Below are 24,591 nucleotides of genomic sequence, written 5' to 3'. Positions count from 1 at the left end.
TACCATGTCAAACTTTGAATGATTTGAGAAAATGGATTGGTTAATGACTATAATTAATAACTGTGGATAAAATTGATAAAAATGGATAAATTATTCATTGTTTTTTCAAACTGGACAAATAGTGTTGGACATGTAGGGAGGGCGAGTAGTTTTTTAACTTCAGGAAACCTACCTGGATAGTGGGATGTGATATTGATAGCATATTTATAATCCAAGCTAGAGGGAACCAAACCAAAGCTTTCTTTATATATAACTATAGAATTTGCAAATATGAAACCTGTTCTTTCTAATCTAAATCTAATTAATACTTACGTATTCCTAACTTGACTACGATAGAACACAACCTAATAAACGTTCACAGAAAAGGCAACATTTTTAATCAAATAGAATTGTGATAGAGAGTCATCAACAACTACGCGTACTATATATGTTTGAATCTTTTGTTATAATTGTACTAAAAACAAGAAATATAATTCGAAATTTCATATATTTGCTCTGTGAGCATTCTCCCGAGAATTAATGGTAACAAAAAGTCAAACATCATTTCAGGATAATTTAAAGAGGTGATTTAATTTGTGCCTCCATAAAAAACATATTTATATTTAAGAAATATACAATAGGCAAAAGAAAGTTCTCCATCCACAATCCTTAAATTATTACACCTTCATTACCACACAAATTTTTAATTTACCTAACACAACTCCATTTCAATAATATTTTTTCAGACATAATTTCCGTTGTCAAAATGTATTTAACTCAAAATACCCCATGTACATTAAGTTATTTTACAATTTTCTTTTTTAATTTATAACAACTCAACTTTGCATTATGAGAATGACAAAATTCCCACACTTTTAATACAGCACCGTACTTTAGTTTATTAGGCATCTCAATTTTGTATTATGCATGATTCTATACAGTAAAATGCAAATCAACACATGATGACATGAACCAAAATATCCTAACATAGAATGAGCAAATATTCACTTTAGTTTAGGGAAGAAAAATATAATATCCGTTGTGATGGAATAATGGGAGATTAGATGATCAATTATATCGTTTTAGGATGATTTTAATATATATTTATCGCATTGGACGTGTACATTTAAGTGGTTAAATGTAACAGAAAAAAAAAAGGTTAAGAGATTGAAATTTGATTTGATCTATGGTATGATCATTGATCAATCAAGTATTCAAGTTGCATCACACATCAGTCACCATATAGTGCATCGTGCCTGTGTTGGGCTTATTAGTTGGATAGATTGTAGCTGGGCTTGGTGCTAGATCGCTATTGGGCTTAGGCCCAAATAAATTTGGTCTCCTATTAAGTGAAACTCAAAATTAATTAGGAACCAAAGTTGTGAGAAAAATAAACTTGAATTAAGAATCAAATTTTAGAATCCTACCTACTGTAAACGTAAGTCGTTTCGAGTGAATAACATATCAAAGGAATCGAGACATTGAAAGAAGCTCATATCTAAAATTTAGTTGTTTAGAGGATGATTTGAGTTGATGTCCATTGAAATTCAATAATTGAAGAGATTGGAACTTCAAATTATAAAATTTGACCTACCACAATCATGAATCATTTCAAATGAATAATAATATATCAAAAAACTCGAAACATCAATAGTATCTCACATCTAAAATTCGAGACTGTTTAGAGAAGATTTGAACTAGCCAGGATTGAGAAAAAAATCAACTTGTTGAAGAAAATGAACTGCTGCAAATTGCAATGTATAAATATTGTATGCCAGTATATATTTATTGGTGTATATATATTCCTGATACATAGTTACACATCATGTAATAACAATTATACATTATTTATACAGTTTGATACACATACATGCGTCCGATGATATATTTACATAGGAAGCCCAAAAGTTATTAATGGAGGTTTGAACTCTCACATCTCAGATGCTCTAAACGTAGGTTTAATTTATTTATTTTTTAAATAAAATAGTTGACTCATAAATATATTTCATAAAAAGATTATTTTAAAAAATGTGGAAAAGAGTTGCCTAAAGAGGTGTCGTATTAAATAATAACTGGTTATTATTATTGTTGACCAGCAAATATTTGTAAAATATGGGTATGAGAAAGTTAAAAACAACATATGATCGCTCAAATATGTGTATTATAAAGTTTGCAATAACATATGATCGTCCAAATATATTTACAAAAGGAACATGGCGATACACAACTTATTAAGGAGAAATTATGTCATCCCACTACAATTATTATCAAGTAAAACGTGTCAACTTTGCAAAACTTACTCGAAACAACTTGTATTGTATATTTTCGCCGACAACACGTATTTATCACCAATTCTCTCTTACATGCTATTCCACCTCTCTCTAAAGTCTTCCTCTTTCAATTTCTGCCTTTTCTTTGTTCAATTCTCTGTAAATTTCTTCGATCTGAATTTCAACATAGGTACATTCCTTCCTCTTTGTCGATTATTTGATATTTTTGTGTGCATTTGACTCCATACTAAATTGTTTATTTGATTGATTATTTAGTGTTGTTAATGTGCATTTCGCTCAAATACGAGCTTTCCCATACTAAATTCCTTCTTGTCTGTTGATTATTTGATGTTATTAATCTGTATTTTTCTTTAATTTAAATGCATTTTGCTCTCATTTTGATAGTACTAATTTGTTCCTTCTAAGTTGAATCTTAAGGTTTTTTTGTGCCTTTTTTTTCTTTTTTAGAATACATTGTAGGTTAGATTATCTATTTATATGTGCTTGTTTTTATTGTATTTTGATTATTTAGATCATCTACTTAAAGTAGGTTAGACTGTGCTATTTATGTCCACAATCGTTTCTCTTGTTCGGTGTTTTTTTTTTTAAATTTATGCATATCAAAATCGTTCATTATGCATTGAATAAAGTTCTAGAGAGGGGTTGTGGCTGATGATAAACTGTTGATGTTATCTCGATTGAAATTGCAACCCCATACTCCTATGAAAGATATAACTTGTGAGATTAGTGATTCCATTTCGATTAAAATATCGTCTGGATGTATTTCAATAAGTTATTTACTATGAAATATGATTTGTTCAGTTAAGAATAAGACTTGAAGAAATTAATATTTTCACAAATTATAAAACTTTTACCTTTATAAATGAAAATACAAGAAGTTAAAAAATTTAAATTACATACCTCAATAAAATATATCCGAACACGTAAAAATAAACAAAACAAAACAATAAACTCAAAATTACCGGTGACGTTTCGTGCGGTGGATGCTAAATTCCATAACCAGTTACCATAAAGCTCTCTCGCTATATCGTCTTCTATAGACTTCAATCGAAAGTCGGCGATTTACATTTGATACAAACGATGCAGAGACCGAGACGTCGCTGTGAAGGCACTGCAATGGGCGCTATTAGTCTCGATCTCCGTCCTGGTGTTGGCATCGGTCCGTTTACTCTCGGTAATACTCTCTATTTATATTTCAAGTTTTGTCAGCCGATTAGGTCATCCGTTGTTAATTAAGTAAATCAATTTGTTGAATTGTTATTGTTGTGGTCTAGTTTAGCTGATTTGCTTGTAATTCATTCAGGAATGCCTATTTGTGAAGCTTTTGCTCAGGTTGAGCAGGATCCTAAAAATTATGATGTTGTCCATGTTAAGTATTTCGACGAGGTATGATTCACCATGATTAAATATATGTTCTATGTTTACAATTTCTTATTATGTGCATTAGATTTGTGCACCTTAAATGTCATTTTAAATCAACTTTAATCTCTCTAGGTTTAGTTGCTTTGAAGTTCAAGGCAATCAGTTTACGGATTGCTGATCACTATGTGTTGTAGAGAATCCGTTTTGCCTTATTTGGTGTTCGGTTAGTCATAGGACAGGCGACGGGAGGATGGGGGACGAGTAAAGACAAGTCGAAACCGAGAAATTAGTAACTTTTGTTCGTTGAATAGAAATTGCCCAATTAGCAGCGGTCAATGGAGCCAGTTATCTGTTTTGCAATTGGAGGCATTGGTTATAGTGGGTTTATAAACCTTTATCATCTTTTGTTGGTTGGATAGAAACGTGTTCCCCATTTAATTGTGATTAACTCAGCCAGTAAGATATTTTGTAGTAGGACGCATCCATTAAAATGAGTTTATAAACCGAAATTCTGCAATTTGAATGCAAATATGGTTCTGAAATTTTCAGGTTTTACATGATATCCTAATATGATACACCGTAACCAATATTGCGGACATGGTTAGTTTTGCATACCCGCATCTCAAAAATACATGACTTCAATGCTCAATTTGTGTTCTGTAGGAGCCCTTAAAACTTGACATTGTGATTAGCTTGCCAGATCATGGATTTCATCTGCGGTTTGACCCCTGGTCACAGGTATTAGTTTGGTGCATGCCTTTCTCAAGTCTAGTTAAGATGAGAAGATTCCCTTACATTGTATGGAAATATTATTGATTGTAATTTGTTCAAGTAAACTACTGATGTTTTATTTATGGCTCAATTCTTTTGTGCATGCCTTTTTCAAGTTTAGTTAAAATGAGAAGATTCCCTTACATTGTATGGAAATATTATTGATTGTAATTTGTTCAAGTAAAGTACTGATGTTTTATTTATGGCTCAATTCTTTTCTGGGTTTTCAATTCTTAATGCATGGCTATAATGTGTTGGCAGTGTCAATTTTCCAAAACATTTGTATCCTTTATTTTGTAATCTTGATCATTTTTTTTAATCTACATGTGAGGGGTATACTTTATTGGATTGAATTCTGTTTGGAGTGTCCATGTAGAATCAAATGCACATTGATTGCTACAGTTGGAGTAACAGAAGATTATATTAAGCTAGAGTTTGCTGGCGAGGAAAACTTCGAAGTTTAATTATGTCATGACTCATGCAAGATTGTCAGCACAGCTACACCTATTACCACATCAACATCAGCATACCTTGGGAGCTAGAGAGGTTGTTTTCAATAGACCCTCGGCCGAAGGAAAAATATATCACCACAATTCGAAAAATAATTAACGGAAGTGAAGGAATCATGACAAAATACTATAGAGAGCATGACAAAGTATTATGGAAAGAGGACATAACTACAAAAAAATAGTGGATTATCGAAGTACAAGAGACGGTAGATAGTAACAGAAATTGAAGGACAAGAAACTACATGAGAAATACTATAACTACTATTATGGAAGGATAAGTGAGACAACACTCAACTATTTACTAACCTTCTACCCTAATCCATGTCCTTCACATTGCAGCTGCATCATGTCTGTTGCACCTTCAGAGTTCTAATGATCACTATTGTGGTCATAAGAGAATAAGTATCAAAGTAATAGAACTCCTAATCACAATTCTAGCCTTATATTTATCAATCGCACCATCAGGTCTTAATGTCTTCTTGAATATGCACTCACTACTTATGGGTTAACACCCTTTTTGGCAAATGATACAAGTACCAAGTGTGATTGGAAACCTATGTTGCTCAAAATCTTCAAGAATATCAATGGGTGCATGTCGAGTTCTATATCACTGGAAAGAATCAAGATTTTACTTGGTTTCTCTCAGGCGTTTATGTACCTAACAACAAAGTAGAAAGAGAAGAAGTGTGGTGGGAAATTGGAGCAGCTAGAGGACTTTTACTGTCCCTTGGGTAGTCTGTGGAGATTTCAACACGGTTAGATTTCCTTCGGAAAAGGAGAATTGCTCTAGAATCACGAGGGCAATGACTGATTTTTCCGACTTTATTGAGGATATGAGTTTGTTGGACCCTCATCTTGTAGGGGCAGCTATACTTGGAGGAAAGGGGATAGACACGACATAGCAGCCAGGCTAGATAGATTTCTAGTATCTGATGAGTGGGACGAGGGGTTTAGAAACATCAAACAGTTAATCGTTCACAAGGTTACTTCTGATCACACACCTATAATGCTTCATAGTGGGAAACTGGGAACCGATAAGGTCGTATTTCAAATTTGAGAATTGGTGGTTGCATACATAGGTTTTTTTGGATAGAATCAAAGAATGGTGGAAATCTTTTGTGTGCGAAGGAAGGCCAGACTACATCCTAGCCTTCAAGTTGAAAGCTCTAAAAGATAAATTGAGAGAGTGGAGCAAAACTATCCAAGGAAATCTAGCAATGCAGAAACAGAGTATCGTCGGCCAGCTTGTAGAATTAGAAGAAAAACAAGACCAAAGACTTCTTAGTGAAGAAGAGATTCATGCGAAAGCTGGACTCCTAATTAAGTTTGAAAATATAGCCAAGCATGAGGAGATAGCATGGAGGCAAAGATCAAGGGTTAATTGGTTAAAACAGGGAGAACAACAACACCAAGTTCTTCCATAGAACTGCTAACTCACACAGAATATATAACAACATAGAGGAGCTAAATGTGGGTGGAGAAGCTATTAGAAATCCTGAAACTATAAAAAGGGAAATTGTCGACTTTTACCAGAAGTTATATTCAGAGACTGAGGTATGGAAACCTTCTGGTGGTTGCAGGGAAAACAATAGAATCTCTGTGGAAGATAATCTATTGCTGTAAAAGGACTTTAGTAGCCAGGAGATTTGGGAAAGTGTGAAACTATGTGCTGGAGATAAAGCTCCTGGCCCGGATGGATACACCATGGCATTTTATGTTCACTGTTGGGAGGTAGTAAGTGAGGAGGTAGTTGCTGCAATTCAAAATTTCCATGAAAGATGTGTTTTTGAAAAAAGCTTCAACTCTACCTATGTGGCTTTGATCCCCCAAAAAAATGGGTGCAAAGGAGTTAACGGATTTCAGACCCATCAGCCTAATTGGTAGTGTGTATAAAATCATCTCTAAGTTGCTAACAGAAAGACTCAAAAAAGTGATGCACAAGTTGGTGGATACTCAACAGCTAGCCTTCATCAAAGGAAGACAAATAATGGATGCCATTCTTATGGCAAATGAATGTGTGGACTCAAGAATGAGAAGTAATGTTCCGGGCATCCTCTGTAAGCTGGATATAAGCTATACAAAAAGCTTATGACCATCTTAATTGGAATTTCCTGCTAGAGATCCTATCAAAAAGGGGTTTTGGTGGCAGATGGTTATGATGGGGGAAATTTTGTATTAGCACTGTGAAATTTTTTGTTTTAATTAATGGTTCTCCTACTGGATTTTTCTTTTCACAGAGAGAGCGGCTTAAGACAAGGAGACCCTCTGTCCCCTTTCTTATTCATCATTGTGATGGAATGACTGAATGCTATGCTAAAAATTGCCCAAGAAAAATCCTGGCTGAAAGGTTTCAAAGTTGCAAATCGATCGGGGATTGACATGGAGATCACTCACTTGCAGTATGCGGATGATACACTGATTTTCTGTGATGCTAATAGAGAGCAGCTTATGATGCTCCGGATCATTTTTGTTCTCTTTAAGGCAATTTCAAGACTACACATTAATTGGAATAAAAGCTTCTTGTATCCCGTTAATGAAGTGACTGTTTTATCTTCATTGGCTAGGACCCTCGGGGGTAGAATTGGTGAACTACCAACTATATACTTGGGTATGCCACTGGGAGCCAAAAGTAGGTCCATAGATATATGGAATGGGGTGGTGGAAAAATGTGAAAGAAGACTTGTGAACTGGAAAAGCCAATACCTCTCTTTGGGGGGAAGACTAACACTTATTAACAGTGTTTTGGATTTCATGCCTACTTACATTATGTCTCTTTTCCCTATTCCTAATGGCGTTATTCAGAGACTTGATGCTCTAAGAAGGAACTTTCTCTGGGAAGGAAATAGTGAAACCAAAAAAATTCACTTGGTCAAGTGGAATGCTCTGATTGGTAGTAAACAGGCTAGGGGACTAGGGATAAGGAATTTGAAGACCCAAAACTAATGCCTTATGATGAAATGGCTTTGGAGATTTGCATTCGGAGAACAAGCTTTATGGAAGGAGATAATCAAGCTGAAATATGAAATGGATGGTTACTGGACTACCAAATTGGTCACTAGCGCTTACGGAGTTAGCCTTTGGAGAGTTATCAGGAATCTATGGCCAAAACTAAGAGAAAACTGCAGTATAAAGATGGAAAATGGCATGAAGGTTCTATTCTGGGACGATATAGATGGCTGGAGCAAGGCACTTTAAAAGATCTATTTTCTGATATTTACATCCTCAACCAGCAGCAAAATGCCACTGTCGTAGAGGTATGGTCAAGCCAGGGATGAAATTTGAGCTTCAAAAGACCATTAAATGATTGGGAGATTCAAAGGTTAGCAGAGCTCTTTAGAATTCTGGAGCAATTCAAAGGAACAACCACTTCACAAGATAGTTTGGTATGGCAGAATCACAAGCAAGGCAGATTCAATACTCAGGAGGCCTACATGAAGTTCAATACTTTCAACAATCAAGTTGGTAGTTGGCCCTAGAAACTAATTTGGAAAGTAAAAATCTCCCTTAAAGTTTCATGTTTTACTTGGTTATTGGCTAAACAGGCAGTGCTTACCAAAGAAAATCTAATGAAAAGAGGTTTCAATCCGAATCCAACATGTTTCCTATCTGAAGAAGTGGATGAAACAGTCACTCATCTCTTTCTACACTGTAGGATCACTAGTTATTTGTGGAAAATCTTCATCAACATGAAGGGACTACATTGGGTGATGCCAAAGAGGATAGTACAAACACTGCAAATCTGGAGCAGCTATGCTAGTATATCTGGTCATAAAGAAAGATGGAAAATCATACCTGCATGCATTTGGTGGTCCGTGCGGAAAGAAAGAAATCTCAGATGCTTCCAGAACAAGTGCAACAGCATACAGAAGATGAAGATGAATTGCATAGTTTTATTTCATTTTTGGTGTAAACAGGAGTACATGGAAGATCTAGAATCAGTTATGAATGTTTTAGGCTCATTATAAGTTTTTGCTATAGGGTTGAAGATCTTCCTGCTACTCGCCTACAATTGTAATTATGGAAACCTGTAACATGTTGTGGCAAGTTTGATTGTTTTGGAATAGAAAACTAATTGTTACCTTCTCAAAACAAAAAAAAAAGAATCAGGGGTGTGGCATCAAACATGAAGAGTCCGCGCAACTTAGTTGGAAACTATAGATTTCACTTCTCTTTTAACGGCCTCTTTTGAAAACGTAGCATCTATTGACCTCATTGCTTCACCATAAGCCTTAGGGTCTTCTTCCATGAAGTATATAGATTATAGACACTAATTCATGATCTAAGCGAGACAAGACTCTACTACCTACTAACTTTTTACCCTAAGTCGTGTCCTACACATTTCAAATGCGTCAGCTTCCTGGTGGAACCTTATTATATTTATTTGAATGGTTAAACCGCTTAAGATCAGCCTTCTTTGCTTGGTATGCTTCATGGGACGTTATAGGATTCATCAACTTGATAAGGAGAAGTTACATAATGTTAATCAGTGTTTCATGTGCAAGAAAAGGGGGAACACACTAATCTTGTGCTCCTTCATTACACTATGTACTATGCAGTGGAAATAGGAGTGTTGGTGTATTCCATGATTTACTTCCCTGTACAGTTGAAGACACCCTTGCAACATGGAGGTTGAGCAAAACAGGGAAGAAAGAAGGAAGTTTCGGAAATAGCGTTAAGATGCCTTTTTTTATATGATATGGAGAACGTTTTGTAGGAGTTGAAAGACGGATGCCTATGATCATCACTTACCTTGTCTATACTATTGGTGTAAGTAAGAGATTCCATAATTTGTAGGTCGTTGAATAGTTTTTGGAGGCTCAATGCTAAACATCTTTTACCCATTAACATTTGGCATCAGCGTGGTGCACATCAAGGAAATTCCTTTTGATTTACCCTAAAAAAAGGAACATGCTTGGAGAAGTATCAATAGCATGAATACATCTAATTAATGTCTAGCTTCCTTGATCATGTACATTTACTAAGTGTAACGTGATTGGAATGGAATGAGTTATGGAGATTTCATTTCAGGAAATATTTCTAAAATTATGTTAGTCTCTTTTAAATTTATTTCTCTTGTAATTTTCTTTATCATGAACTTATTTCTTTTGTAAGTTTCTCTTTTAGAAGATTTATTTACTTTATATATTAGCTCAAGAGCTTTCTACTTGGCGTAATGGATGACAAGAAACAATTTTTCAAGTATCTCTGACACCCTCTAGTCTTACCTGTTTCAGAGACTGCGCCTTATTGAAATATTTGATGTAAAACGGCTTGAGATGCGCTATGCCACTTCTATAATTGGGTAGGTTTTCGTAGTGTTTACTTTCACAACTCTTTAAATGGGTAAGTTTTCATAATGCTCTGCTAACACCTCCCGGCATTTCTGTTGATGAAAATATTATCTTTGGATTTTGTTACTTTCAGCGGGTCGTCCAATTTAGCCACTTTTGTAGCTGTCTATTCTCTTTTTGGGCCAACCTATCCAGGAACATATGACAAGGACCGAGGAGTTTACACTTTATTTTATCCAGTATGTTTGTCCAATGTCTGTTGAATGCACAGTTAAATCTATTTTTGTTATGTATCACTTAGTTCTGTGTTGAGGGCTCTGATAGATTGCAACTTTGCAGGGATTGTCCTTTGCTTTTCCAATTCCCTCCCAGTATGCAGATTGCTGCCGTGATGGAGAAGGTATTTCTTGTTTGTTTTTCACACTTGTGCAGATTCAAATTATTTACTCTTGTATAAATATTTTTTTTTCTTTCTCTTTCCACTTCAACAGCGGAACTACCTCTTGAGTTTCCAGATGGCACAACTCCAGTTACTTGCCGTGTATCGATATATGATAGTTCTTCTGGAAGTAAAGTTGGTGTTGGATCCATGATGAACAAGGCCTGTACTCCTCCTCTGCCTGCTGGCAGCCACTACATGGAAGAAGTGCATGTTAAGGTTTATTTCGGTCTCTTGTCCATGCTGAAGTTTTTGTGCAGTCTCTTTAATGTTATATGTGATTTCTTATAGAATAATGTATTAATAGTAAGTTTAGGTCCTCCTCCTTTGAGCCGTGGCTCTTTGTTTCTTTTCATGGGGAAAGCTCTTTAGGGTTTCCTCCTTGTGCACTTGTGGTGCTTTTCATTACATAGAGCTGATGTAAAGAACGTTCATGTCTGGAGCTTATCAGTTTTCGTGTTAATGTACTTAAATTTGTCCTTTCACAGCTGTCTTTGCCCTGAGGTCCTTTAAATTTGCTACTTCATATTTTTGTGTCGCTTTTCCAATATATAGCCATTGAAAAAGGAAACTGACCTCTGGGTTTTTAGAGTTCTGGCTGATGTGTTTGTCTTGCTCTGTCATAAATCAATCATCAGAGAATCTCAAACAAGTGAGCTAGAAAATTGTAGTATTGCATCAAGTATCAACATTGGTGATGCTTTAGTTTTCATCGCAGTGTCATCTCAAATTGTGATGGAAAGGAAATGGAATTATAGTAAAACTAAATCTGGTGCCGCTGCATTTAATAGTTCTTTCTCCACTTGCAATGGCTACTATTTTTGAGGTTAAAATTCAAAAAGCATCAGTGTCTACCCCATATCGTTTCTTTTGAATGGAGAAGATTGAATGTCTAGTTTGATATTATTGTTATAAGAATCTTTTTTTGTGCTCAAAATGCTGAATCTTGGTACTTGATGAATGATTTAGAGTATTTTCCACTTTCAATGATAAAAGAGGACGAAGTTCTTTTGCCTTTCTGTGCCGTAGTTTTGATCATAAACATCTGTTTAAATTCAGCCACATGGATCGTAGAAAATGTGTCAAGGATCATTTGTTAAGTTTGCCGTTTGGAGTTGCTCTGACATGTAGTTCAGTTGATTGACAGATGATTTTGTTTTGTTTTCTGTCTTCTTTAGCTGGGGGAAGAATTACGGTTTAGCATTGGTGGCCAGCACATCCTCTTTGGTGCATCACCACAGGTTACTCTTTCTTTAGATTATTTTTGGGTTAATCATTTGATAGAGTTGTTTAAATTATATAGATTATTTTTGGGTTAATCATTTGATAGAGTTGAAGGGGAGCCTTGGAGTAACTGGTAAAGTTGCTAGCATGTGACCAGGAGGTCACAGGTTCAAGCCTTGGAAACAGCCTCTGAAACTGACAGAAATGCAATGTTAGGCTGCGTACAATACACCATTGTGGTGGGGCTCTTTCCCGGATCCTGCGCATAGCGGGAGCTTAGTGCACCTGGCTGCCCTTTTTAATCATTTGGTAGAGTTGTTTAAAGTATCTCTTTCTTCCACTGGATATTTTTCCATAATATTGTGAAAACTCTAATTGGTGTTGATGTGATACTGTCTTTAGTCATCTTTCCTGAAGCGTTAGCTCCTATTGAACTAGGTGCTGAACTTAGTTCATTTAGTAGTTTCACTTTTGGTTTTTCAATGCCTGGATATATTTGTCATTATATGTTGTTTGTGCTGCATTTCCTCCTATTCCTTTATTACATATTTATGATGACTCAATCAATCACACCACCTTGTCTTATCTTGTCTTTATGCAGGATGTTTGGACCGAATTAGGCCGACCATGCGGAGTACATCAGAAACAGGTATTTTTAAATTCCTTTGGTGTCTAACCGAAAATTGATATACCCAACTTCTCGTGGGTCGCTATAAGGTTTCTACATGTTAGATTTTTGGTGGAGATTGACTTCGTTAGCTGTACAGGTTGATCAAATGGTGATTCATTCGGCTTCAGATCCCCGGCCGAAGACAACTCTTTGTGGTGATTACTTCTACAACTACTTTCCTCGTGGCTTAGATATACTATTTGATGGGCAGGTATGTCAGCTTCTGGGTTTCCATGAGCACATGTTACGAAGTCTCTGTTTTTCTCAGATTATTGTGGTTTATTTGCGTTTTGCAGACACATAAAATCAAGAAATTTATCTTGCACACCAACTATCCTGGGCATGCTGATTTTAATACATACATGAAGTGCAATTTTGTTATCTATTGTTCTGATTGTGAGTTGTTTCTTTAAAGCCCTCTTTTCGTTATATCGATGTAAAAGAATTGGATAATCGTTTTAATACTTTTTGCATCATTTTGTCTGCAGCTGTAGGGTCATATGATCAGGATGTGAACTCCTCTAAAGCCACTATTACAGCCAGCACAAAATGGGAACAAGTTAAGGTGAATTTTTTTTCTGTTTGATTTGTAGTTATTCAATTCATTTGTTTGTATTCCTTCGAAGTTATCAAGTTGGAAGTTCTTACTAATTGTGCTCTGTATAATTGTTGCTCTGCCTTATCAGCTCATGCTATATGATATTTCGAACTAATGAGCAAACTGTTGTGCACTGGTACCTGTGTATATAACTGTCATCAAACATCCTTTTTTGTCTTGGCTCAATTTCAAGCTGGCTTTGTTAAGTTTCAACGATTCTGCAGGAGATACTAGGGGATTGTGGTCAAGCTGCTATTCAGACGCAAGGCTCTACGAGCAATCCGTTTGGATCTACCTTTGTATATGGCTACCCAAATGTTGCCTTTGAGGTGATTTTCTTTGTTTTCAAATAAATGTCTGTATACCCCATGCCATGGTTCTGGTATACATTTTATCTCTCTTCCCTTCTTTGTATTATCGTTTCCAATTGCTTCACTAGGATTTTTTTGTTTATTTGTCACAGGTGATGAAGAATGGTTACATTGCGACTGTAACTCTTTTCCAGTCCTGATGATCTACGTGGTGCGTGGCCTGTGTTTACTTTTCAGTTTCTCTGATATTGGGATACCCATTTTTTATACGAACATTACGGAGTTTTCCTGTAGTTGACGACAATTGTTTGCATATTCGTTGCAAAAATATTTTGGTCAGTCCCTAGTAATTCTCTCCCTTTCATTTAGTCCCTTTATCTCGATGGTGATGTCGGTCCACCTTGCTGCATGTTGAGGGGTGGGTGCCGGATGTCCTTGCTGCGCATGAGTGTTTGCTTTTTAAAACGCATCCATTTTCTAGGAGTGTTGGATATCTTCCCCATTACAATGTGGAACATGAGATGTTGATATCTGATTTTCTCTTTATATGACATTGACATGTAGAGGACCTCTATTTTTGCCTGTTAATGTTAGAATATCTTTTTCCCATCTTGCTTTTGGTTTCGTCTTCCTAAAGACTTATATATTCCTTTTCGTTATTGACTTGTTCAGTTTGTTTCTGTCAGGCTGGTTATTGATATTGTACAGTTCATTAACTTGAAGAAAGACGCTTTTAACTGACCATCATGGTGGAGTTGTATTATGTGTTCAATGTACATATGGTTATACTTGTACAGTTCGTTTTCTCACTCTTCTCGTGTAAACTTATATACATAGCTCCCAGCTTCTTGTAATACAGTATTCCTTTCCTCGTTCCTCGGTTAGGCTAAATTTGGTGGCATGTGATTTGATGAGTGTCGTGCTGTCTCATCTTTTGGCAGTGATTTCTTCTTGACAATTTACTGAACTTAGTTGGCAGTTAATTGGGCTTGTTTCCGGAACATAGTAAGGGAATTTTCTTGAAAAATTTAGTACTTGACCAAGTATCATAAAAATGTAACAGTTCTGAAAATGAACACTGATGCGGTTTGTTCGGTTAAAGTGGAAAATGTTTTCCGTAGGAAAACTAGTGGTTTTTATTTATTTTCTTGTGTTGGGTGTACAAGTTAAAAAATGTTTTTCTAAAAGCACTTGTATGTATCTCACACAATAATGAGAGTGGGTAAGGGTAGAATGATGCGTATTGTGTTGGTGGGGGTAGGTGGTTTTGAGAGCAGGAGAAAATGCCACTTGTTTTCCTACTTCCGTTACAAAGATCATTTTCTTTAAAGAAAATATTTTCTAAATTTTTTAACTAACGGACATGAGGAAACCCATATCGAACACTTTATTCGTGTGACTGTATTTGGTTTGATGAATGGAGGTAGAGCTACTTTTTCTATTTTCGTGATCATGGGTGGACTCGCAGCTTTTAAGCGGAGATAATTCAGATGCCTGGATGAGAAAATTGGTCCATAGTATACTGGGGTGGACAAATCTTTTTCTAGTGTTTGTTCATTTTCAATATGTTACACAAGTTGTGTAATTGTACAGGATTAAGAAGACTCGTGACTGTCATAGCTTAGCTTGACATATAAGAAATCATCAAACATGGAGTAGCCATTCATGACCATCTATGAAACTGAGTGAGATAAAAGGTTTAGCTTCTTGTTCAGTGAGCTCCCTGGACCATTTCACCCGGTCACCATGATCCGCCCCTGGTCCTGAACACTTAAATTGCCCATAAAATACAGTCCTGCAGATCAACATAAACTCACCAGTAAACTCATGAAGTGATACGAATTTTGCATAGGAAAAACAGGAAACGAAACAACTTACATATGTCTGTTCTTATCTCCCCAATCATACCATCCCTTTGGTGTAATGATCTTATCCATGTAAGTGTAAGCAAAGACTACCCTAGAGAAAGTTCCCCAAGCCCTGCCCAAGTAAAGAGCACCAGATCCAGTAACCTTGCAATTCAGAAAAGAGAATCCAGTTTCCTCCAGCAAGCTCTCCCTTTTCTGGGCTGTCAAGGCTCCATAGCTTTTTGTTTTGGCACGTAAATGACAATTCTCATAAAGAGACAGCCCATCTCCAAATATAAAGTCTACTGAGCCTTGAATATAACAGTTCTTGAAATAATGCCTGCCTCTGTGATCATACAGTGTGTCTTGTGCTCCAATGAACTTGCAATTTATGAATGCCGCTGTGTCCGCCGAGATTCTTAATGCCACCGCTTGCTTTCCCAGTGCCCCTGATGGTGGTGCTGGCGCTACATTCTGTTCTCGGAGGAATTAATTATGAGTTTTAACTCCAATACTCTGATGGCGTAAAATAATTTTTATACAATCAGGTCACCTCAAGAAAACTACATTCAGCTGTTTACAAAAAAAAGTGCGAGTATTTTTTCCGACATACCAATTGTACAAAATCTTTTATACTGTTAGTGTGTAAAAAGTTAATCCAAGAATTATACCTTGAATAGACAGTGTGGTTGTAGAACCCCGTAGCTTTTGCTCAATTCTATATTTATGTTTAATGTGTAAATAACTTATCAAGAACCCAATAAGCTACATTTTCTAGAATTTATAACCCGTAAACTCAAAATTCTAGCTCCGACTCTGACACAAGCATTAGTATTACCCATGCATCATTAGAGACAAACATTAGTTCTTAACACATGCATCTAATTATTAAACATAATGTAACAAAGCACACAATTAGTACCTTAAAGGTGATGTTTTTGGCAATGAAGTAGGGGGAATTAACAGCAAAAGTTGCAGAACCATAAGTTCCCATTGGCTGACCATCCTTTCCTGTCCTATCTGCAGTGTCATCCCATTTGATAGTTGTTTTATGTGAACCAGCACCTTCCAGGGTAATGTATGCCATTGTTGCTGGGATTTCAATCTTCTCCCTGCAAAATTTTAACCTCATTTAAACCAGAAAACTTCCACATAATTTACTAGCAATATTGCTCAACAATTGAATGCCGAAAACAGGACAATGCAAGTGTACAATGTGCATAAAATTTACCTGTAAGTCCCAGGACTAACAGAAATAACCACTCGACACGAATTGATAATTGGAATTGAGTCAATAGCCTTTTGAACCGTCGTAAAATCTCCACATTTCGGATTTTTATTCACCTTAATAAATTTACAAGGCTCTAATTTGTTCTTCGCTTCTTGAAATACAGAATGATTGCGAGAACTCATGCGATTAATCCAATTCAAGTAGTCTTTTTCTTCATTAGCCACCCTCAATGTACTATCCCTCCTAGCATACTTACCCCTTTTAGCACTTGTGCTAATAGTAAGCAACATTAGGATAAAAGAAAGCTCTAATATTTTCATCCTGGAAGTATTACAATTCTGATGAAAATAGAAGATAATGGAAGTCAGAAGCATATAGTGGTAGTATATAAAGGATGAAAAAAGAATGTATGTGGTAATTAAAAATGATTGGTCCGGGTGAGAAAGAGAATAAGAAATAGCATAGGAAGAGAATCTGACAAGTCGTGTCTATACTCTCTATCCGTATTATCTTTTTGTTTCTTTGCTCACTCGGACCAATCCATCCTGAATCTTCATTTTACCTTATGCCCTTATGGCCACATTTAGTTCGAGGAGAAACGGATCTAAGATTTAAACTTGACGAATTCAATATAATTATGAATTCGATAAATAACAACATAATTCAATATATAATTCCACAAGTAAGATTTGAGGAGAGTAGAGTAGAGTGTACATACACTATGGTTGTTTTGATAGATCCTCTACTCAACAAACCAGTTGTTAGAAATTTTAATGATTTTTTCACATATAAATATTGATGTTCGGTATAAAAAATATTGGGCTTGATTGAACGCACGTCTCTGTGTGTCAATAATTTGTCATATTATGCACAGTTTGATAGCAAAGTGTCTGTTTGGTCAGCTAGAGAGCGGTACTTAGGGGGAGAAACCGTGACTATTTGGCAGGAAAAAAGTACAAACAACCAACCTGTACATAACACCAATGCTCATTATATTATAGCCATCCTCTTTGCAATATAGTATATGAACAATATATTTATTTCTAGAGGTATTGCATCATCATGATTTGCATGGATTCTGCTTGTTTGCGGCACAATAAAACGATTTTAGGAGTGAAGTGGTTGACAAAATTGATAAAACAGGCACGGATTTCGAGAAAATCTAGCATCATTCATGGGACCCTCGTGCACGAGTTTGGCATTTCAGACAACTATTTTGATTTTTCATGTGACTAATGACTATTCTTTTTTCAAAGTAAGTTGGGGAGGAAAAAAAAACACTACTGTTAATGGGTCTAAGCTACAGCATACATAAGTAATAAATAGAGTTTGGTTTATTGAATTAGGAAGTACATACAACTTGGAGGTGGGAGGAGGAAGAAAATGAAGTTGTTAAATTAGGAGAATTGAAGGTAGTCATGATATATCTTGTCCATGATATGATGGAAGAATTGGAGGTGTTGCATTATGCATTGTGTTGACAATTGCCAATTGGATGTGACGCACAAATTTAAACCCAAAAACCGTGGTACGATAGTTGCATCGAATGCATGACATTGATGATAGCTAGGTTCAGTCCATATTTTATTCATTATTTATACAGTCAGAGCATTTAAAAATTACATAATCAATTATACGTTAAACATGCTAGAATTGGTCAAATTACACTGGAAAGCATACTAGATATGTATTAAAGACGTGAGATGGTGAATTTTGCCTAAAATAAGTCATGTACCGAGTAACAGCTTGATTAAAAGACAATAGGCATATCCTTGAATTTGATTGTGGAAAATATATGTAGACGTCTTCTAAAGAAAAATGTTAGTTCAGTACACTAAAACTTTCGCTATGTGCAGCGTTTGAGGAAGGGCTCCACTACAAAGATCTACTGTACGCAACCCTACCTTTACCTTGTATTTCTACCAAATATACAAACGTCTTCTGTTTATCCTTATTCCTAGCGTTGTACTAGGAATTACTACTATGCAATAATTTTAAAAGGCAAATTTGCACATGTGAATCTGGAGGGAGGAGTTGTATAATTTACTGGTGGAAAGAGACGTAGAGGTAAGTTGTTGATGATGCATCATATCACTGATGGGATTTGAGCTTAATTGACAAAGACAGAAAGCCATACAAGTTCATATTCGAAAATCCAACAACTTTACGGACAAGGTGATGCAGGTTTGATAGTGGCACGTTAAAGCCTAGATACATGGCTAATGCATGCAAACTGTTTTCACCATCAAATTGTAGACATAATTAAGTACGAAATACATGAGAATTACTTTATATTCTGTACTACTTTTTTTTATAGTGTAGAAGATACTTAACATGCAATTCTGCTAATTAATTTTAGGGAAAAGATTTAACTATTAGATTTGACTCATGTATAATATCCGTTAAAATTCATTCGCGCCATTATGTTTTAACGATTGTTTCTTCAAAACCATTTTTACCACGTAATCAAGGGTGGCTCAAGGGTAAGGTTAGTAAAGCATTTGCTTTAGACCCCCCCCCTCCCCTCCCAAAATTTTGAGGCCTCAAAAATTTTAATAGTAAATTTTATAATTTTTAACTTCATTTGAAATAGGTTGAAAAGAAAGAAATAATAGATAAAAGAAAAAACTGTCTTTCACCAAAGATATTTTAAAACTTTGAATTAAACAATTCAAACTTCATATTATTAAATAAAGTTTTAACAACAACATCCAAGTTAATGTATTGCAAAAAAATGTCTAATATTTTATTCACTAAAATTAATGCATACTTTTATTAATAATCATATTAATATGTGAAATTAAATGTTATGCGTCTTTTATATATATTATACCAAAAACAATTGATATGGAAGGACAAAAAAACCGACAACACTTAAGGTCGTTTATTAAAATTTGGCTTTAGACCATTAATTATATTGAGACGCCCTTGTACGTAACCTCTTATTAATTGTAATTAGAAGTTCACATCATCAAATTTAAATCAACCAATACTACTTACAACCAATACTACTTGAAATTAGAAGTTCACATCATCAAATCTAAATGGCCAAAGTCATCGATAGACACTCAAATTTGTTGCCAAAATTCACTTAGACACCTAAACTAAGGCATGTTCCTATCAGGCCCATAAACCCCCCGAATTTTGTTTCAATTGAGTCTTTTTTTTGTCTATCAGCCAAAATCTGAAGTGTGTGCAACACACACGCGATGACATGAAAAAAATGACAAATTAAAAGGTGACATATGACATTAAATCCAAAAATAATTTAAATTTTTTTCATAACTAATTAAATTATAATTTAAAAAGAATTATAGTATTTTTTTTTTATAAAAAAAAACCACCCCCACCCCCCACGCCCTTCATCTTCTTCTTCAACCTCCTTATACTTTAGAGAATACATAGATTTTCACACACACAGTAGGGGGCTTCTTCACGATTCTATACGCGCACACACTGGGAGATCTCATGATACACACACTACTGATTGTAGACACATAATTTTGTCTCCTTCAAAAGTTCGATTTTATTCATTTCTACCTTACCATATCATGTACCCTCACACACGTGATTACATCCCACAAAAAGTACAAAAATAATATCTCAACAAAATTCCTAACAAACTTTTATTCTTTTAACACCCTAACAACCCTCTCCAACAAGAAAGTGACAAATCACCACAGTAACAAAGAAAAAAAATCAGCTCTTTCTCTCTCTAGACTCTCACTCTCTCTCTCTCAGCAAACTCGCCGGCGACCGACCGGAGCTCCGGCTACCACCACAACACCACCATCCTCACAACCGCGCTGCCCATCCTCCTCTCCTAGCCCGAAATCCAACCACAACGACAACGGCGTTGTCGCCGGCGCCGCCTTCATCTCCCCCGGTTCGCTCCTCTCTCACTCTGACGAGCCTCGTCGGACGTGACTATCAGCAGCCATCGATCAACGACCAGCAACATGAGCTCCTCCTCCAGCCGCCGACCTGACCTGACTTCTCACCAGCAACGACGGCAGTCACCGAAAACAGTGACGCCGGTGACCGGCAACGATACCCAGTCCATTTTCCACCGATTTCGACGAAATTTTGCGTATGGGTCTTCTCAATTTTTCATAATTTCAGTCTCGGTTCTTTTGATATTTCTTATTTCTTAGGGTTTTAAATCCATCCGAGTTGGTTTGTGTTTGTGCAAGGTTAGTTGGAAATCGATGGTTTGGGGTTTCGAATTTGAGATCTTGGGGTTGTTTTTGAAGTTTATTCGGATTTGTGGGTTATTCATCGTGAGGTTTTATCGTGGTTTTCCGATCTGTCCGGTTGAATTCAATATCGAGTTTGGAGTTGTTCGTTGTGAGGTTCTCCGATCGAGTATTTTGGTCTTCGGATTTCTTTATTATCGACAAGGATTAATTTCATCGAGGTCCATTTCTTCTAACCGAATCTTTAATTTATTTTTGACTTTTCGTGATGTTGTGGGTGTGGATGATTTATTTGTTGCGTGTTTGGTATGTTCGAATATGTGTTATGTGTTGGTTGATGTTGGTTTCGGACTTTGAAAAGTGAATTGATAAATCGAAGCATGTTTAATCATATTGTTTGAAATAAATTTGGGGACGGGAATCAAAAATTGATAAAAGTGAATATTATGATATTTTTGATACATTGTTGATGTTGAATGCGATATGTCGTCAAGCGGGTAGGCAAACGTAGGCCGGGTAGGCGAAATTTAGGAATAAGTGTTTCGTGGGATGTTGGAATGTTCATGTGAATGTATCTTTATCGTGTTTAATTTAGATGTATTTATTTAGCCGGGGAATGCCCCGAGATCACTTGTATTTATTCACCGGGGAATGCCCCGACGTATCATGTTGGCGGAAAATGATCGTGATGAAGGCCCGCGGCGTCGGGTAAGGCATTGGAGCTTGGTCTAGATTTAGTTTAGACTAGGATTTATATTTTCGTATTTTTTTCTATTTTTCGGACTGTATAATTGGACTGGACTTTACGTTTTGGACTGCTTTGTTTTGTTTATTGTTTGATTATTTTGCGTTCTTTTGTGTGGTTTATACATTTCATAATGCCAAAAATAGTCGATACACTCTACCCAGCGACCGTGGTTGAACCACGGGATTGAGGGGTGCCTAACACCTTCCCCTCGGTCAACAGAATTCCTTAGCCGGAATCTCTGTTCGCAAATCAGTTTAAGAGTCAAATGGTTTCGAAAAGGATTTTCCAAAGGTGATTTGGCACACCGGATTATGCCAAGTGGCGACTCTGAATAAAAAATGTAAATAATCCTTTTCCGAAACAAATTTTCATTTCTTGTCACTTAAATAATAAAACTCTTTCGAACTTTAAAATATACATTTTTTGGAGTACGTAAAAAAGGGGTGTGACACTGATTCACACCTGAAAAATCACACACATGCACACAGTAAAAAAAAAGATCGAGAGTGGGATATCGGGAGAGGGAGAGAAGACCAGAGAAGGCCAAAAACAGGGAGAAGAAGATAAAAAATGGACTGAAAAATGGGAAGCGGACGATCCGAATAGTGAATTGGTGAGAGATTTGATCCTTTTTCGAGCTTTTTCCGGCTAAATTTTTGCCGGAATTAATTTTTGGTCTGTGGTTTGATCGATCCAGTTGCAGAAATTTTGAAATTTCTTCGTTCCCCTTTGATTTCTTCGTTTCCCTTTGATTTCAAAATTTCGAAATTTGACAATTTTTGCAAAATAAAATTGCATCCACCATTAATATCATGAGCATTTTCATGGTTTTCATTTTTGCAGTAATATAATGGTTCGTGTTCTACTGTGATTATGTTATATTTGACGACGCGGGGAGGGTACAACTGGCTTGGGGATGGAGAAGATGACGCGGAGTGGGGTGGGGTGAAGACGATGACCTAAGGGGGGTTCTAAGGGGATTAAGAAAAAAAAAAGGAAAAAGATGAAGATGGGTATCGCGTGGGTGTCGGGGGGGGGGGGGGGGGTGATTGAGTTTTTTTTAAAAGAGAAATTTTGCTTTATTAATAATTTTTGAGGCCCTCATGCCACTTGACATCTTTTTATTTGGAATTCACTAAAAAAAATACTATTCACGCGCCTCCTGCGTTTGCACTGCACATGCAGTGCCACGTAGGCAAAAAATAGCTAATTGAAACAAAATTCGGGGGATTTAGGGGTCTGATAGGAACAAACTTTAGTTTAGGTGTCTAAGTGAATTTTGGCGTCAATCTAAATCAACAAACCATCGCACAATCCTTGCATAAATTAAAGCATAGCTAATTCAAAATTTAAACTATACGAGTTGAACTGAAAATTTTACCATATTTCATGCAGCAATACATTAATGGGTTCGAAATATATATATATATAATTCAAACAAAAGGAATAAATTGGTCAAATGATCCAATTACCATTAGCTTATTCACTAGATCTACCCTAACATAAACTTGAAATTTCCAGCTACTGAGAAGTCATAATGCATATAAAATATAAAACCGTGATGAGTCATGTTGAGTAACAACTAGAGCAAAAGAAAACAACATTGTGGTACCATTAATTATATATTTCACAAATAATTTGCATAGATGTCGGGAAAAATGATATACATATAAACATATCCCGTGAAGTTTAAGTCATTATTGAATTTGTCCTCTTCATTACATGCGTCTCATTCAAAAGAATCACATATTTAGCTTAGCCTCCTCTAAATATTCAATTTTAATATCTAAACATTATTTGAAACAAAAAAAAATCTCGGCAAAAATAAAAATAAAAAAAAAATGAAGGTCTAGGATCAACGTCGCCAATTGAGTAAAAATATGGGAAAATTACAACGATGTCTTTGAGTCATCTAGTATACAAAATATGTACACAATATATATATATATACATATATGTGCCATACACACACTACCAAAGTGTATATGTAGTGTATAACAAACGTAAATCCAAAGAAATATTTCAAACACTATTCCCCTTTTTTTTTTGAACGGATGCATAAGGGATACTTTGTTTCTTTTGGATTTTAATTTTTGATTTTTTAAAAAAATTGGGTTACTTGAGAAAAAAATTCCGTTGCCGGGACTTGAACCCGGGTCTCTCGGGTGAGAGCCGAGTATCCTAACCAACTAGACTACAACGGATTGTTGTTTTATACACATATTAACCAATAATTTATCGCCTGAACTATGCATACCACATACTACCCAGTACCAAATGATCAGCAAATGTCTGCAAACATACACTTGTGGCACTCAAACTGACACAGAAAGGAAAAAGAAGAAAGAGGATGGGTTGGTTTCACCGTTGACTCAACTAATAAGTTATCATCTCAAAGATGTCATAATTCTTCTAGATTCCAATTTTCATTATAAAAAAAAAGTAACTTTATGAGATAATAACTATCTGTTGATCAAATCGAAAATAAAACTGAAATTGTTACCATGAGAATGGAAGTTCACTGTTAATGACTGACATTATGTGAACTCCAAATGCAACCTCCTTTTTTCTTTTTCCGCAGAAATCTAATTTAGCCTCCAAAATGTGCTTCTTCCCATATAGTATCTCAAGCCAATGTGTCATGTATACGCGGGCATGTGCTGCACAGGGGCGGCTATTGGGAGCCTAAAGCAACTTTATTAAGAGGTTTCAAATTCAACTAATGATAAATTAGATTATTAAATTTTTAATTTTTTGAAAGAAATATTTAGCAACTACATAAAAAAATATTATAGGTCATAATAGTTTGTAATTTGAAATATCTAAAAATAAAAATATAAACATTATGTTCTAAGAAAATATTTGTTGATTCTCCAAATAGTAATAACTAAGACGTAACTATCAATTACACTAACTAAGCAATTTTCTTTAGGCAAAATGACTCAGTGGATTCTTGTACTATGTTCGTTTTGTAATGTAAACACTTTTACTTATATATTTGTCATCTGGACTCTTGAACCAACTAAAAAGTAACATTTTAAGCCCTATTTCGGTGTGTGCAATACAATTGCTGCGACGTCAGCTTCCACATCATTTTAAATGCTTTATTAAATTCCACATCATA

The 24,591-nt window shown here is 35.7% G+C and overlaps 2 protein-coding genes and 1 non-coding gene across 4 annotated transcripts; 1 reads left to right on the top strand and 2 right to left on the bottom strand.

Moving 5' to 3' along the window:
• The first annotated feature begins 3,069 nt into the window (after positions 1-3,069).
• LOC107859907 (PHAF1 protein At3g51130) lies at positions 3,070-14,321 on the top strand. 2 transcript variants are annotated; one of them, XM_016705060.2, is made up of 15 exons: positions 3,070-3,444; positions 3,574-3,656; positions 4,296-4,370; positions 10,147-10,214; positions 10,337-10,442; positions 10,543-10,603; positions 10,695-10,861; positions 11,821-11,883; positions 12,468-12,515; positions 12,634-12,747; positions 12,833-12,932; positions 13,025-13,101; positions 13,359-13,463; positions 13,598-13,656; positions 14,132-14,321. In XM_016705060.2, the coding sequence occupies exons 1-14, from the start codon at positions 3,351-3,353 to the stop codon at positions 13,643-13,645; spliced, it is 1,209 nt and encodes a 402-aa protein (XP_016560546.1). In that variant the 5' UTR covers positions 3,070-3,350; the 3' UTR covers positions 13,646-13,656; positions 14,132-14,321. The 2 variants fall into 2 exon arrangements, with proteins under 2 accessions (XP_016560546.1, XP_016560548.1); XM_016705062.2 differs by lacking the exons at positions 10,147-10,214; positions 10,337-10,442 and having other exon boundaries at positions 3,201-3,444.
• Positions 14,322-14,965: 644 nt separating this feature from the next.
• On the bottom strand, positions 14,966-16,979 carry LOC107859908 (probable pectinesterase 53). The gene is made up of 4 exons (XM_016705063.2): positions 16,524-16,979; positions 16,215-16,404; positions 15,324-15,766; positions 14,966-15,240 (listed from the first exon to the last, which is right to left on the bottom strand). Exons 1-4 carry the CDS (start codon positions 16,895-16,897, stop codon positions 15,090-15,092), a joined length of 1,158 nt encoding a protein of 385 aa, XP_016560549.1. The 5' UTR covers positions 16,898-16,979; the 3' UTR covers positions 14,966-15,089.
• A 6,619-nt stretch (positions 16,980-23,598) lies between these two features.
• TRNAE-CUC lies at positions 23,599-23,671 on the bottom strand. Its single transcript has one exon. It is a non-coding gene; the product is annotated as a tRNA-Glu (tRNA).
• Between the last annotated feature and the right edge of the window lie 920 nt (positions 23,672-24,591).

This window comes from Capsicum annuum, chromosome 2 (assembly GCF_002878395.1).
Source record: "Capsicum annuum cultivar UCD-10X-F1 chromosome 2, UCD10Xv1.1, whole genome shotgun sequence".
NCBI lineage: Eukaryota > Viridiplantae > Streptophyta > Magnoliopsida > Solanales > Solanaceae > Capsicum > Capsicum annuum.
This window is presented reverse-complemented; position numbering and strand designations above follow the sequence as displayed.